This window comes from Osmerus eperlanus, chromosome 10, assembly GCF_963692335.1.
Source record: "Osmerus eperlanus chromosome 10, fOsmEpe2.1, whole genome shotgun sequence".
NCBI classification, from domain to species: Eukaryota; Metazoa; Chordata; class Actinopteri; order Osmeriformes; family Osmeridae; genus Osmerus; species Osmerus eperlanus.
The window spans coordinates 5618710-5630739 of record NC_085027.1 but is presented as its reverse complement, the minus strand read 5'-3'; the positions used below and the strand labels follow the sequence as shown (position 1 = coordinate 5630739).

Genomic DNA, 12030 nt, shown 5'->3' with positions numbered 1-12030 from the left:
TACCCAATCTTGGCCTTCTGCTTGGGTTTGGACGAGGCCACGATGCGCGCCTTCTTGGACACCTTCTCCTTGGGCCGGGACTTGCCCCCTCGCTCCCTCTCGCGGTGCCGGTGCTGCGAGGAGCTGGGGAAGCTCTCCGGGCTCATGACCCGCGGGATGTTCTTCTCCCCCCGCTGGCGGGCCTTGGCGATGGCCTCGTGGATGATCCGGTTGGCCTTCTCCTGCTTGTCCTCCACAGACCCCTCCATCAGCTGCTGCTGCTGGGCCAGCTGCTGGCTCAGCTTCCGCTGGGACCTCTTCTCAGACGAGGAGCTGTAGGAGGACGTGGACGAGGAGGACGACGACGAGCTGCTCTTCATCGGAGGGCTGAGGACCCTGGCCTGGCTCGGACCATTAGCGTTCTTGCGAGGCTGGAGGAAAACAATATGAGAATTAGAGTGAGGATATAAATCGGAATGAAGGCTCACAAACACAAAGGAGGTGAGGTCATGTAGCATAGCTACATAATGTAAATACATCTGAGTAATAGGCAACTGGAAAGTCCTGGTGGGGCGGATTTTAAAATTGTTTCACAGCAAAGTCAACTTGTAAAAATGCCTTTTCAGGTTGTTGGCCAGTCATGTTTTCACATGCAGAAGCCAATAGTCATAGAAAATTCCTGAAACTTGAGTCTACTCTCTGTCAGACTTGCATAAGCTCAGAATAACCTCTTTCTGGACCTCACCTGAAGAAAGCCACAAAGGACTGGAATTCACACAAGTATGAGAAACGTTTTCTCCTGCTGTCACACCAGACATCCTTTTACCTGAACTGTTAGTCCAAACCCTCACCAGACTAATCTCACCACGACTGATGGGAAGTTGTTACGATACCCCCATGAAAGAATCTTCCTGTCGACATCACTGACACACACCTTCACCGACTTGAAAAATATTTCAAAAGCAAAGGAACTCTGGCACATGGTATGTCAAAGAGGCGTAAGAACTCCCATCTTACAATCCAGTTTTATAGCAGTTGCTGTGGTTGGTGACGTGGGGAGGGCAATAAAAATGACAAAGCAATGTGCTTTGAGCAATGGAGCCTTTTGTTGTCATGAAGCTAAGCTAAAAGCTGGTAACTGTTCATCAGATTTCCCTTAGAGGAAATGGCCAGGATTGAAATTGTACTGTGGCATACAGATAAAGGAAGCACAAGGTTTGTTATCAAAGAGGAACTAGACTTTACACTGAATCATATTCAAAAGAAATATTTTAACAAACAGCATGGCTTCTTAGAAAAGGCCAGAAGAAGCAGCTCCAGTGACACACCACAAAGTGTTCTGTCCGCTACATCCAACATCTCCCAGTAAGCCGCGTTACTGTCTCCGCTCTGAAGACGCGCTGAAGCGCCAGGCTCGTTTCTGCTGGTCACTCACTTTTCCACTCCGTCTCCTAGTTGCCTTTCTCGAAACATACTTTCTACGGGGGCCAACGGGCCAGAGCGAGCACGTGGAGCCAAACGCGCATGAATAATGAAGCCGGCCTGATACGTGATAATACCTGAATAATGCATGACTGCATGTATTCCTATACAGTGCAAGCTGCCCTTCTGATGAGGCTAGCGCCCACAGCCTAGAAATGGATGACCTCATCTAAACGTGTTGCGGATGGCTCCATGGCAGGACTATCGCCAGTTGCTCCGTACACTGCTATATAAAGAGAATTATCTCGAACCTAACCACACAAACAAAGCAAGGGGGGAGGGGGGTGGGATAAATAGCAATTCGTTTGGAAGATAAACACGGGTTTTCACGTGTACTATGCTCAGGCTATTAGAGAGGGAACATTATTGCTTCACACTGGAATGTTCTCGTTCAAGTTCAAAGTGAAAAAGAGTTGGAGGGGGGTGGATTGGTGGGGGAAATTAATGCAAAAGAGCGGAAGATGGAGAAGAAACACGAGGGGGAGGAAGCAATGGGGGAACAGAAAAGAGTGAGAGCAGGAACCAGAGCTTGTATGAAAAGTGAGTGTCGTAGCGGAGAGAGAGAGAAAGAGAGCGAGAGAGAGTGGAGAAATGCACCAAAACCAAGTGCACTGCAGCTGTGTAATACATCTATAAATAACTGAAATTACAGGCTGCCAGCACTGCAGTGATTTCAATCTCTCTCCCACTGCACGCTCCCATGAAAATGCAAGGCTCTATCACAGCCCCTCGAAGGTGGAGAGAGAGGGGGGGATAGAAACCGTTTGGACTAGCCCGCTCACTCCTTCACGCAACGAACTCTCTAGTGAATGATGATGTTCCCAGCTCATGTGACACACACACACTTTCACAACAAGCACACCCTCCCACTGCATCGGACCACATAGCCAGAGGAATCGAAGTACAGAGGAATAACATGAGAGGAGGCAGAGAAAGCTAGGGAACATAGCATGCCACCTTAAGGCCTAGCACCATTAAGCAAATGAGTATGGAGAGGGGAAAAAAAGCAACAACGAGTTCAAGATGGCGGCAGTGGAGGCTGCAGCATGAGCCAGTAGCAGAGGAGGTTGTTCAGTTCCTGCCGGCCCCTCCTCCCCCTCCCTTCCTCCCTCCCTCCCGGCTCTCAGCGCAACTCACTTACCCTTCCTCTTGGCCTCTTCACTGTAGACATGTTTTTTTTCTCTCTTCCTTTCCCTCCCCCTCTCAAACCAGCTAACAAAAGCCTTGCCCTTTCGCCGGGTTTTTTCTCTCTCCCTTGCTCGCTCGCTCGCTCACTCCCTCCCTCCCCCCCCCTCTCTCTCTCTCTCTCTCTCTCGCTCTCTCTCGCTCTCTCTCGCTCTCTCTCGCTCTCTCTCGCTCTCTCTCGCTCTCTCTCGCTCTCTCTCGCTCTCTCTCGCTCTCTCTCGCTCTCTCTCGCTCTCTCTCGCTCTCTCTCTCTCGCTCTCTCGACGATCAGTCTTCTCTTCCTTGGAGCTGCGTGTCCCCCCTCCCCCCTCAGCCCTCCTCAGGCAGGCAGCGGAGCGGCGGTGGCGTGTTGGAGCCTCCTTCACCTCCTCCCCCGGCGGGCAGGGCTCAGGAGGAGCATGGGAGCCGGGGCTCTTCACTGGGAGCGGTGGGAGTAGCGCTGTGGGCGGTGGAGGAGGTGCGTGGCAGTCCAGGAAGCTCTCATTCTTCTGCTCTTACCCGCCTGCTTCGGCTCCGTCCGCCTCAGCCGTGCCGTGTGTGCGCGCGCGCGAGCGTGTGTGTCAGTCTCTCTTCCTGCCTCCTCTCTCCTCCCTTCTCATTGATTCCCTCCGCCGCGCTCGCTCTCTCCCTTGCTCCTTTTCCGTTCTCTCGCCCGCTCCGTTTGTCGCTCCGCTTTTTTTCGCGGCTCTTCCTCAGGCTAAGGTAGGCTACTCTGTGGTACACAAAATGGTTTTGTGTTGGCTTGCTCGCTTGGTTGTTTTCCTTTTTCCCCTTGTTTTTTTTCCCTCCTCCTCTTCCCTCGCTCCCCTCCCCTATCCCTGGCTGGGGCGTGTGTGGCGAGCTCGAGTCTCCGGCAGAGCGGTGGAAAATGAAAGCACAAAGCAGCAAAATGCATCAGCATGAATATTAGAGATGTCGTTAAAATCCGGACGCGTTTTTCTCTCGCTCTCTCTCTCTCGCTCTCTCACTCACTCACTCAGTCTCTCTCTTTGGCTCTTTGTAAGGAAGTAGGCCAGCAGATGGTGCTAGCAGTTATTACATTAACTTTCACAACTTAACCCCAAAAGTACTGCATTTCCATACAAGCAAAGACAATTACATTGCATATGTTGCCATATCCAAGCTAGAAATGTGGCCGGCACAGACAGAGTATATTATAACCATCCACATAAAAAAATAAACAAATGAGCCCTTAGATGGAATTCACAATAAAAAATGAAGCAAACAGGAAACATGTGATCCAACATCGTGTGGCCAAAATTCACAAGCACTGTCCCCAATCGACAACGCCCCCCCCCCCCCCCCCCCCTTCACAGAGACAGGATGGAGCTGGCCCTGAGAAGTAGCATCACAGAAGTGTGTTCAGACACACTCTGGCGAGCAGCAGTGAGAGTGGGAGGGAGGCAGACTGTCCACCCAGCCGTGCTTCCTGCTGGTGGCTCACGCGAGACCAGGCGGGACTGGCTGAGATATCCCTTCCTCCTAGCGACCGAGGAGGGGAGGAAGGAGAGGCCCACAGCCTACCAGGGGGGCTCCTAAACGTGACGCAGGGGGGCATGTGCACCAGCTGGCACATGGTACCAGTGCGCTGGCACACGGGTAGAGTAAGGTCGGCCTGGCCTGGAGCCTAGCACAGGGCACAGTAAGGTCGGCCTGGGCCGCCTGCCTCACATACGCATGCAAACACACACACGCACCACAATCCTCGCTGAACCCATTTAGAACACACAAAACACACATACACTCCTCACCGCACAGACAGGCATGGCCTCTGACGCAAAAAAAAAAAAGAAAAACAGCACAGCTTGTAGGAAACAGAAGGGCAATTTCAACCCAACTCGCTTTACAACCCAAGAGCAGCCCACAGTCTTCTCTGGTTTCCAGAGACAACCATGTAGAATCTACAGCCTTCCGCTAGCTGCCTGCTAAGGAGGACAAGGGTCAAGATGAAGCTTCTAGTTTTAACATAAAGCTTTAGGACATCAAGTAGCTAACCAAGGGCGCACACTGTCTGGCAGGAGGGCAAGGTTTGTCACAAACCACTGATACGATCACTAAGTGCTCGACACGCTAAGGAGGGGGAGGTTGAAGCCATAGACATATGTAATTTCATAAATCACTGGATTACACAGCAACAACCAGGGCATATGCATCACTTGGTTCAAGAAGAGCAATGACATCTCAATCAATGGCAACACTGGCAATCATTAGCCTAAAATGAGGGACATTTGTTTTGATACTTTAGCAACAAACTAGATCAAATGCAAAGCCCTGCTTCTGCTATGTAGAACAATTCTACAACCACCCCCATCTGCAACTTTCAGACTATTTTGTCAACAGCTGACAGACTAGGCCTTGGAGTTTGGACTGTGTGTGTGTGTGTGTGTGTGTGTGTGTGTGTGAGTGAGTGAGTAAGAGTGTGTGTGTGTGTTTAGGGGAGGGGAGGAGAAGGGGGAGTGGGTGGGGGTGGAGGGGGTTGAGAGAAAGCAAGGGCAGGGAACTAAACAAGCCAGCATGCACCGGGTGGCTCCCTGTAGTATGAACACGACACACACCAGGAGGACACACGCTAATACAGCGGGCCTCACACAGCTCCTTACGCCAAGCACGACGTGCTAAAATGCCAGCACCGGCGTCGCAAAAAAAAATGCTTATCGTTGCGAGGAATCATCCAATCACAGCGATCGTCAGTTCCATCAACACGTTTTAGGAGGCTGGATGTACAAATACTAGTGCTGTCAAACGATTAAAATATTTAATCATGATTAATCGCATTAATGTCATAGTTAACTCGCGATTAATCACACATTTTTATCTATTCTAAATGTCCCTTGATTTCTTTTTGTAATTTTTTCTCATTTTAATGCTCTTCTCAACATGGAACAGTGGATCAGATTGCTTAGTCTAAGTGCAAATGTTTTTTTATTGAAAACAACATTGCAATCGCCTGGCTTTGACGAGGGGGCGGAGAATTCGCATCAGCTGTGTGCTTGGCCATCAAGTGGTATTTCAGACTGGACGTGCTGCGATGATAGCTCAGTTCACAACGACAAAACACACAGATCACTTCGGTATTGTCAAAGGAACCATTTGGCAACTTTTTAAAAGTAAACTTTCCATTCAGAATCTTATTGGCATCCATTTCGGCGTCTCGCGCTCGCCATCCACTCAAAACGTAACGTTAGCCTACTACTCTTTAGCCGGCTCGCAAGCCCAAACAAGTATGTGCGGCGTGCCTGTTGTTTTGTTTCCGGTCTAGCTAGATCCGGTGTGATGTTGTAGTTTTTGTAACGTCGTAGTCGTTGCAACAGCCTGTGAAAAAAACTACAAAGTTTGCTAGGCCAAAAAGAACGTTAATCTTGCGCTAAAAAAAAATAACGCTGTTAAAATGGGTTTGTGTTAACGCCGTTAATAACACGTTTAACTGACAGCACTAACAAATACCGAAACTAGGACAGCGCGACCTGGCCGTGACGGGCCACGATGCGACCGGCATCCTTTCATCCTTTCAAAATGGGCCCTAGCCTCTCCATAATGGGACACAGCCCATTCAGTGAGAGAAAGAGAGTGAGACAGAGCCAGACAAGAGGGACAGGTACAGAGAGGAGCTTCAATCCCACCCACATAGAACCACACACAGAAAGGCTCTTTAGATGCGTGTGGCTCTCGCACGATATTGTTCCCGTGGTTAGGAGATGTGTGTGTGTGTGTGCGTGAAAGCCAGCGAGACAACAGGGGGACAGTCAGCGCACGCACACACACGCTCCAGTGGTCACATGGCCCGGCGAGCCGTGACTCCTTGGCAACCCAACAGTTAAAATGCAAATTGGGCCGAGCAGATCTGTGCGAGGGGGAGTGGTCTCCCCCGCTAGGGGGGGGGGGGGGGGGGGGGGGGGGGGGGGGGGGCGGAAGCGAGCAAGGGGGTGAGTGGGAGCGAGACGCGCAAATGCTGAGTGAGAAGGAACCTGCGCTGAGCGAGAATGAAAGAGAGGGAGAATGAACGAGAGGCAGAGGCACACGGAGACCGAGGCACAGGTGGCAGTCTCCGAGTTCTCCATTATGACCTCATCACATCACTGTATTAGTGTGCCACTCTCATATCTGCCACAGCGAGTCTGAGAGACTAGCCACTAACGCACCATTAGGGCGATGTAGAGCACACAGGCAGACACCACACCGTCAGCTGCCCAGCTGGAGGGCGCTTTTTAAAAGCGCCGGTTCGTCAAGGTCCGTAGCCAACTAGCATCTTGCTCCAGCATCCGCAATTCCAGCTTTTCGGTTTGAAGCACGAGTCAGAGAGCGAGGATGTGGACACGGTGTACCTTGTGAGCAAACAGAGCCAGCGAGCAACGCTAGACAAAAAAAAACAACAAAAAAAAACCTGACTACAAAGCAGGAAGGGGTCCAGTCGTACTCTCAAACAGCAGCGCCCTCACACACGTGGGGTCCTTCTCTTCTCGGGCAGTTCAGATGTGGCGTAGGTCTAACCCCGTTCACACCTTCTTCCTTAAAAATGATTTTGGAAAGCGTGCCGCTTCCAAGAATGGTGCGATGCGGCCCTGTGTGCAAAAACAGTGTAGCGCTCACCCTCCCAACCATAACCAGAGCCCAAACCTATGGCCTGGATAATGGAATATAGATTATGCTGTCAAGCCGGGGGGAAAAAAGATTAGGCCCTGCTAATTAGGCCCCCGGCAGTAAGGGTGGAGGGGGGTGGGTGGGGTGTGGGGGAGACTGATAAATGAAAGGGGACATGATGCACAGCAATGCTTCCTGAACCCATTAAAAAGAGCATCAGGCAGTAATGATGCTTCAGAGGAGGGGGGGGGGGGGGGGGGTGTATCCAGACGTGTGACTCGCTACTACTACGCTGCCCACCAGCCCCGCTCTGACCCGGGGGCAGACGGAGGACAGGTCTAGCCAGCATGTCTCATTGTAGGCTGGGCCGTGGCACTCGGAGGTGAGCTAGGGGGAGGGCTGACGGAGATGACATACAGGTTCTGGGGGAGGTTCCGGGCTGCATCGCTAAACAAAGGAAAAGAGCGAACTCTGACAAGATGTTGTCACGTGCTGCTGACAACCACAATGGGGGGGGACGGACCGTGTTTACCACTGCACACGTACACAGGAGGGTGCTAGCACTGCATGTGCGCGTGTGCGCGCATCTCAGTCTAGAGATATTTATAGTAATCAGCTAGAAAGCTCTCTGGCCGGGCCAGGGCACACAGCTTGGCATGTTAATTCCGCTCCGATGCAACCATTAGCATTTTGGAGCTAGAAGGATAGCTGTGGCTGCTACAGTAAATGTGTCTTCACTGCAGGGGGCCCCAACACACCTCAAAATATCTTTCCTGTGACGCATGTTTAATAACGGCTCGCCATTAGTCATTCTGCTAATTAACTCCATTTAATGAAGAGCAGCATCGCGGGCCATTCCATTTCAGCGGGGGCAGAGAAGGGTTATGGTTATGACCGAGAGGGAAAGGAGGGTGCATCTGGTCACGTCAGAGAACCCATTGGACAGCAGGGTGGTGGCGGAGAGGGAAGAGGTCAATCTGTGGTCATTGGAGATGATTTTCAGTCATTAGGTTTAAAGAGATTCAGCCGCGCTATGCAAAAAAAACACCAGGAGGTCAGAGGGCAAATAAACAGGAGGCTGGTACGTAAATGAGAAACCCTGAGTAACGCTCTGTGGCCTAATGTGCAAGGCCACGCTCTGTGCTGCCTGTGAGCGCATGCCGCTGTGGGCCATGTGGTCTAAAGTAGCAGGTCTGGCTAGCTAAGGATACTCATTATCCCATTAGGCACTGCAGTATATAGGCCTGGCCTAGCTTCAGAGGTTAGCCTACTAAGGAATGTTGTCCTTAGCAGGGTATAGGCCTGGCTTTGTGTCAATCTGAATCAATGGCCAATGAGCAAAGGGGAGGTGGGTCCAACCGTACCCTTTTTGAGATTGTGCTGAAACAGGGACAGAGATAGCATGTCACAACCGAGACAAGGCGGTGTTGTCAAGCCGAACTGCTGCACAGAGGATGAACTGTACGGGTGCGCACATGGATGACGCCATTTTCTACGTGCACAGTCAGACCCTGGGTGGGGGTTTCCTGTGGGGCTGCAGCGTAAGCCACCGGGGAGGGGGGGGGGGGGGGGGGTGAGCGGCAGGGGGCTTTCTGCCAGACCTTTACAGCTCCTTCATTATTGAAGCATTGCAAAAAAAGAGAACATGCACAGACACACAGACCCACCCCACACAGGGGTGTGAGAGAGAGAGAAAGAGAAGGAAAGAGAAGGAGAAAAGCAACAATGAGAGAAAGTGCAGAGCACGCTGGATAGCCTGGGGGGGGGCGGGGGGGCGTTGAAGTCAGGCTTTTTTCTGCTCTAATTTCCACTTCCTCCAGAACAGGAGACAGGTGCCTGTGAGAAGACTATGGGGGGCTGAGCCACTACACACACACACACACACACAAAAACAAACAGTAGGCATGCTCATTGTAAACAGGAGCAGGAAGGGAGGCTGAGGACAGTCAGAAATTGGCCTCCATCACTACTACTTAGCCTGGCTCACCAGACAACGTGACACAAACACACGGAGCTGTGCTACATAGTGGGGAAGAGACCATTGTGTGTGTAGACACATCTTGGTTAGAGACTGTGCGTGCATTTGATAGCTTAAAATTGATTTGACAATCGATTTACAACATCCCACACTGACGATGGATGGACGGAATGTTGGAACATAAATTATATCGTGACGGCACACAGGCAAACGATTAGTGACAAGTAACAAGAGTTACTGTGGTTCTACTTGCATGGTAGATCATGGTCCATTCTATTTGAGGACCCTGAGAACATCTAGGAAGTCTTCCCATACTATGAAGTCTGGACAACTTTGAGTCAGGAGTCGAGGTCAAACCCCCAAAAAATAAAAAATACATGCCATCCCATAACTCTCGTTCGCCAACCGTTGTTGTATGCAGTCAGCCGGTAGCTGGCCTGCTTGGGTGACGGCTGTGTCACGCCGGCTGTGTCACGCATCAGCGGCACAGCCACGTAGGCAGCTCCGAGACAGGATCTGTGGGAGCGTTGGGAGCCGTGGTGGGTGGTGACAGGGAAATGACAGGGTCACAAGAGGACGCCCACGTCCAGCAGTGCCGCGGAGAGACCTGCACAGGAATGTGAACACGCGCTCGTCCCAGGAACAAGAGGCGGCCGTCTGTTTCCCTCAGCGCCAGGCGAGCACGGGCTGACGGGAGACAATAGCTCGATAAAAATTTAAAAAACAACGCATGTGAATGCGTTTCCGTTTAGCAGGCGACATTCTCGTCACGCACGAGGAGAAGCTGTGTGTTGAAGGAGGAAGACGGGAATGTTTGGAGCGACCATGTTTGCATGGGCCAGTGCTATTTGTGATATAGTGCAAATGGCAACAAGACAACACACGATTAGGAATTTGTTCAAATAATTAGGCTACACTGAGGCTAGGCATGGGCAATGTGACGGACTAATATATATATATTATTATTCAAATAATTATAACAATTCATAACAAATCATAATTAGGCCTATGTCATAATAATGTAATGCTTGGCGGTGAGTGTTTGCTTGCTGGGAGTGGGAGCACAAGAACATTGTTGCAGAAATTAGGAAGCCAATATTCATTCTCCTGATTGGTTGTCACGATAATTTGCATAAAACTTTGATGTCTCTCCGCTCTCCATCTTTAACCCCCACCACCCCCACCTTTCCTCCACTGGCTATGCATGGGAGCAAGTCACCTCAGGCTACACGATGACAGCATGAAAGACACATGCAGTCTCTCATAGAAGAGACAGTCTGTCAAGGTGATGGTGAAATAAAGTAAGTATTGCGTGAGATAGCCCTGGTCATTATAACCCGCAACAAGCTGTTACAATCTTCTAATGCCGAGCAGTGTAGAGTAATTTCAACCATCAGCTGACTGAATTAGGAAATCATTTCTGGGAAAGCAATTAGCATGTTTCTTTCCGTATTGCAAGTCCTCTAAGACGTTAAAACATTAACTTCAGTTGATTTGCTGGAAAATCATTTCACAGTGATGGTAACTGTGGTATAACAGGTACTGCAAAGTTTCCAAATGAACTTTATTCCTGATTTATTTATTGGTTTGTCCTTTTTTTCACCGAATTTGAATATTGTGAAATGAAGTTATATCTTCGTAAACAAACTCTCCACAAACTCTCGCCTGACTGGCTGCCATGGAAACCAGCAAAGTTGGTAACTCTCCCTAACTACTACCGAATTACCTGAGAAACCTGTTTCCTCGGCCACATAGTGACTTACACAAATCAGTAACTCACCCGATCGCCTAACTGCCATTTTACGGACAAAGCAAACACTGAACACTAACCAACAAATTTGAGCACAATAACCGCTGTATCAACTATAAACAAATGAAGCAAGCACAATGTCATTTTTTTTCCCTCCTCCTCCTCTTTTACATCCCATGATTATTCTGAGCAGGCACGGAACCTCTCATTGACAGCCCTGTATTAAATATTCCCTCCCACTCCAGTCACTCCATTGTCCCCAGAGACCCGATCTTCAGCTGGCCAGTGGCTTGAGTTTGCTCTTGTCTGCAAGAGGTTAACTTGACAGGGGCTCACGGAGGTCACCCGAGTCACCAACGTAAAGCCTCGCATTCCAGTCACACAAAACTCTGCGTTGACCGCTCGACAGGCCTGCGGACACACGCTCCCAGAGGCACCCCCCCCCACCAACCTTCGGCCCAAAAAGTCACAGCAACTTGATCCCTTGTGAACGGACGAGACAAAGACAGAGCGAAGGAGAAAGATAGAGAAGGGGGAAAAAGCAGAACAAAAAAATAATGCTTTTTGTTCAGACCTACTGTGCAGTTTGGGCTGGAAGGGTTCCCACATGCTCCTCACAGTCTGAATCCAAGTACAACTCACCCCTCCCTCTCTTACAACCACCCCCCCCCCACCCCCCTCCTTTATGCAGCCCTCCCCTTCCGCCAGTAACCAAGACTGCTTGCTTTAAAAAGCTTCCTCTTCACCTCTGACCCGCGCTGTCCCCGCCCCCTTCTGGCAAGCCTCCAACACTGACAGGCAGATGAGGCCGGATACAGGCTGGGAGCACACGAGAGAGCGAGAGAGGAGGGAGGGAGGGAGGGGGAGAGGGTGTATGTGTGTGAGTGTGAGAGACAGCCTATCATCTTGCGGCCACACAGAGGGCAGGTTTCCCAGCGGTGGGGAGGGGGGGCCCTCCCCCACAGCAGAGTGACATGGTGTCAGGTTTCAGGGCTGGCTGCGGCACGGCCTGGCTGAGAGTTATATAAACCTCGCTGGGGAAGGTCAGGAAGCAACAAAGACAGCGATTCAGTGGGGG

The 12030-nt window shown here is 50.8% G+C and overlaps 1 protein-coding gene across 6 annotated transcripts in view; it reads right to left on the bottom strand.

The window, feature by feature from the left end:
• chd9 (chromodomain helicase DNA binding protein 9) overlaps window positions 1-12030 on the bottom strand; it is a 50990-nt gene that overhangs the window by 31456 nt on the left and 7504 nt on the right. For 4 of the 6 annotated variants that reach the window (XM_062470947.1, XM_062470950.1, XM_062470949.1 and 1 more), the window contains one exon: window positions 4-410. In XM_062470947.1, the coding sequence (XP_062326931.1) occupies window positions 4-410 (407 nt within the window). Of the gene's footprint in view, window positions 1-3; window positions 411-2602; window positions 2737-11530; window positions 11567-12030 lie in introns of those variants that run through there. The other 2 variants (XM_062470952.1, XM_062470951.1) reach the window with 2 other exon arrangements.